Source organism: Marmota marmota, unplaced genomic scaffold (genome assembly GCF_001458135.2).
Source record: "Marmota marmota marmota unplaced genomic scaffold, marMar, whole genome shotgun sequence".
Classification (NCBI taxonomy): domain Eukaryota; kingdom Metazoa; phylum Chordata; class Mammalia; order Rodentia; family Sciuridae; genus Marmota; species Marmota marmota.
The window spans coordinates 12772-15089 of NW_026012027.1; the positions used below are offsets into that span (position 1 = coordinate 12772).

Genomic DNA, 2318 nt, shown 5'->3' on the forward strand with positions numbered 1-2318 from the left:
ATATCAAAATGTACCCTAATGTTATCTATAACTAAAATGAATCATTTAAAAATATATTTAAAAATGTATCCTTGCAAATATAAATCATCCTAGAATTTAACAAAATTTATTACAAATAAGGAAAAAAAATACAGAAAATTTATACAGCAGAGAAGTGGCTTTAAGTATAAATGATAATGATTTCTATCAGGGAGAAAAGAAGCAGTGTATGACACATGCCACTCACTCTACATAAGAACAAAGTTCTGGAATCAACCTCTGTAGCTCCACAAGAGACTCAGTGATGGCACAAAACCAGGTTCAGCCATATCAAGGAGAATAAAGAGTTCTAACCATATGAGTTAAACAGTTTAGGAAACTGAAGAGCATTTACAACTATTGGAATAACATTTGTTCTTTATTTGACAAACCATATCACTCCAAGTTCCTGAAGTTATGGCTTGATAAGTCCCTTTCAATTGATATGGCCAGAAAAAACTTACATGTTATTCCAAAAGGCAAAAGTTAAGCTTCTAGTCAGTGTAACAGAAAACAGGCATCAATATATGAATATCCCATAGTCAGCATTGAGCAAAGCAAAATACAAACTTACTCTTACATGAAATATTTAAATTTCCTATGCATTGTGAAAATTAATTCCCATTGTCAATTTCTGTTTCCAAGGTCAGGTCTTACTCATTTGACTTCTTACAATCTTCTCAGCAGTTTCTGGATTCCCTGCTTGATTTCCTTGGTCCTTACACCATAAACAATGGGGTTCAGTGCTGGGGGAATGAGGTGGTGCAGGATGTTGAGAAGGATGGGGACGTCAGGGGGAATTCTCTCCCTGGCCAGGTTAGTGATGACCAGAACCAGCAGCACTGTGCTGAAGAAGAGGATGAGGATGAAGTGAGACCCGCATGTGCTGAGGGCCTTGGCCACGGCACCCTCAGCCTTGATCCTTATCACAACTTTCAAGATAAAGGAGTAGGAGAGAACAATAAGGATGAGGTCAGAACCCAGCAGTGTCCAGCCTATCACAAACTGGTAGAGCTGGTTTAAGGTGATGTCATCACATGACAGTTTGGACACAGACATGTTAGTACAGATACAGTTCTTAATAATTCTTACACAGTATCTCAATCGGGAAGAAAGTATGGGGATAGGAATAGTAAGAAGAACATTCCGGGCCATGATAAATATAACAGCCCTGACCACAAACTGGCCAGTGATGATGGAGGGGTACCGCAGTGGATGGCAGATGGCCACATAGCGGTCATAGGCCATCACCATGAAAGTGCAGGACTCCATTGTCAGGAAACTGTTCATGATGAACATCTGGAGGAAGCAGGCAGAGAAGCTGATGGGTCTGAGGTCAAACCAGAAGATGGTCAGGACCTTGGGGATGACAGTGAGGCAGAGCACAATGTCCAGCAGGGAGAGGAGGCTGAGCAGGTAGTACATGGGCTCATGCAGGGAGGCCTCCAGCCATATGGTGATAAGGAGGATGGTGTTGGCCCCCATAGCCAGGAGGAAGAGGAGGCTGAGGGGCAGGGACAGCCAGTGCTGCCAACTCTGGAAGTTAGGGAAGCAGATGAGGAGGAATTCAGAGATCAGTACAGTGGAGTAGTTGCTTTGTACCGCCATATGCTGTGCTCTCTTCAGGACTGACACTTCAGAAAACCTTGATGGACAAAACAGGAATAAATCCATCTACTCAATATGAATACCCACAGAGAGAAGTAACTCATTTTCCAAAGAATAATTTAAAAATAGTAGCAGCTAAGTATCTAGCATTCTAACCTAGATACTTAACTGTTAAACACCCTGTAATTAGAATGGACAGAAAAAAGTTATATTTCTTTGTTTGCATGAGATAATCCCTTTTGATGCTACTTTTAAGTTTTGTGCCCAACTTGGTTGATAAATTATGTAATCCACCTCCTTATAAGACAATGTCACTGTTATCCCAGTTTTACAGATGAGGAAATAAAGGCAAAGGTAAGCAAAGTCACCCATGGTGAAACCATGACTTGAAACCATGAAATCTGGATCTTACAGCCACTACCTTTTTCTGCTACTATAAAAACATATTTGAAACTACTTATGCAGGCCCAGCTAGTAAAGTAGATCAGCCATAGACCCCAAACCAGTGTTGGTCTCTGTCCTTCATCCAAGAGATGATATCACAGGCAAAGGAGGAATCAGACCTAATTACATTACCAGATAATATTTGAAGACTGCATTAGAGTTGTGACTATCATATGTATGGAAAATAAATCTCATAGACATCTAAAAAAGTAACACTTTGTTATAAGAAAATGTAAAAATTATATATA

The 2318-nt window shown here is 40.0% G+C and overlaps 1 protein-coding gene across 1 annotated transcript; it reads right to left on the reverse strand.

Annotated features, from left to right (window-relative positions):
• Positions 1–687: 687 nt before the first annotated feature.
• On the reverse strand, positions 688–1638 carry LOC107134014 (olfactory receptor 56A4-like). The gene has a single exon (XM_015476156.2). The coding sequence runs from the start codon at positions 1624–1626 to the stop codon at positions 688–690; it is 939 nt and encodes a 312-aa protein (XP_015331642.1). The 5' UTR covers positions 1627–1638.
• Between the last annotated feature and the right edge of the window lie 680 nt (positions 1639–2318).

Excerpts from the sequence above, each read along its gene's own strand:
- LOC107134014 (XM_015476156.2), bottom strand. The coding sequence starts at position 1,626 with ATGGCGGTACAAAGCAACTACTCCACTGTACTGATCTCTGAATTCCTC.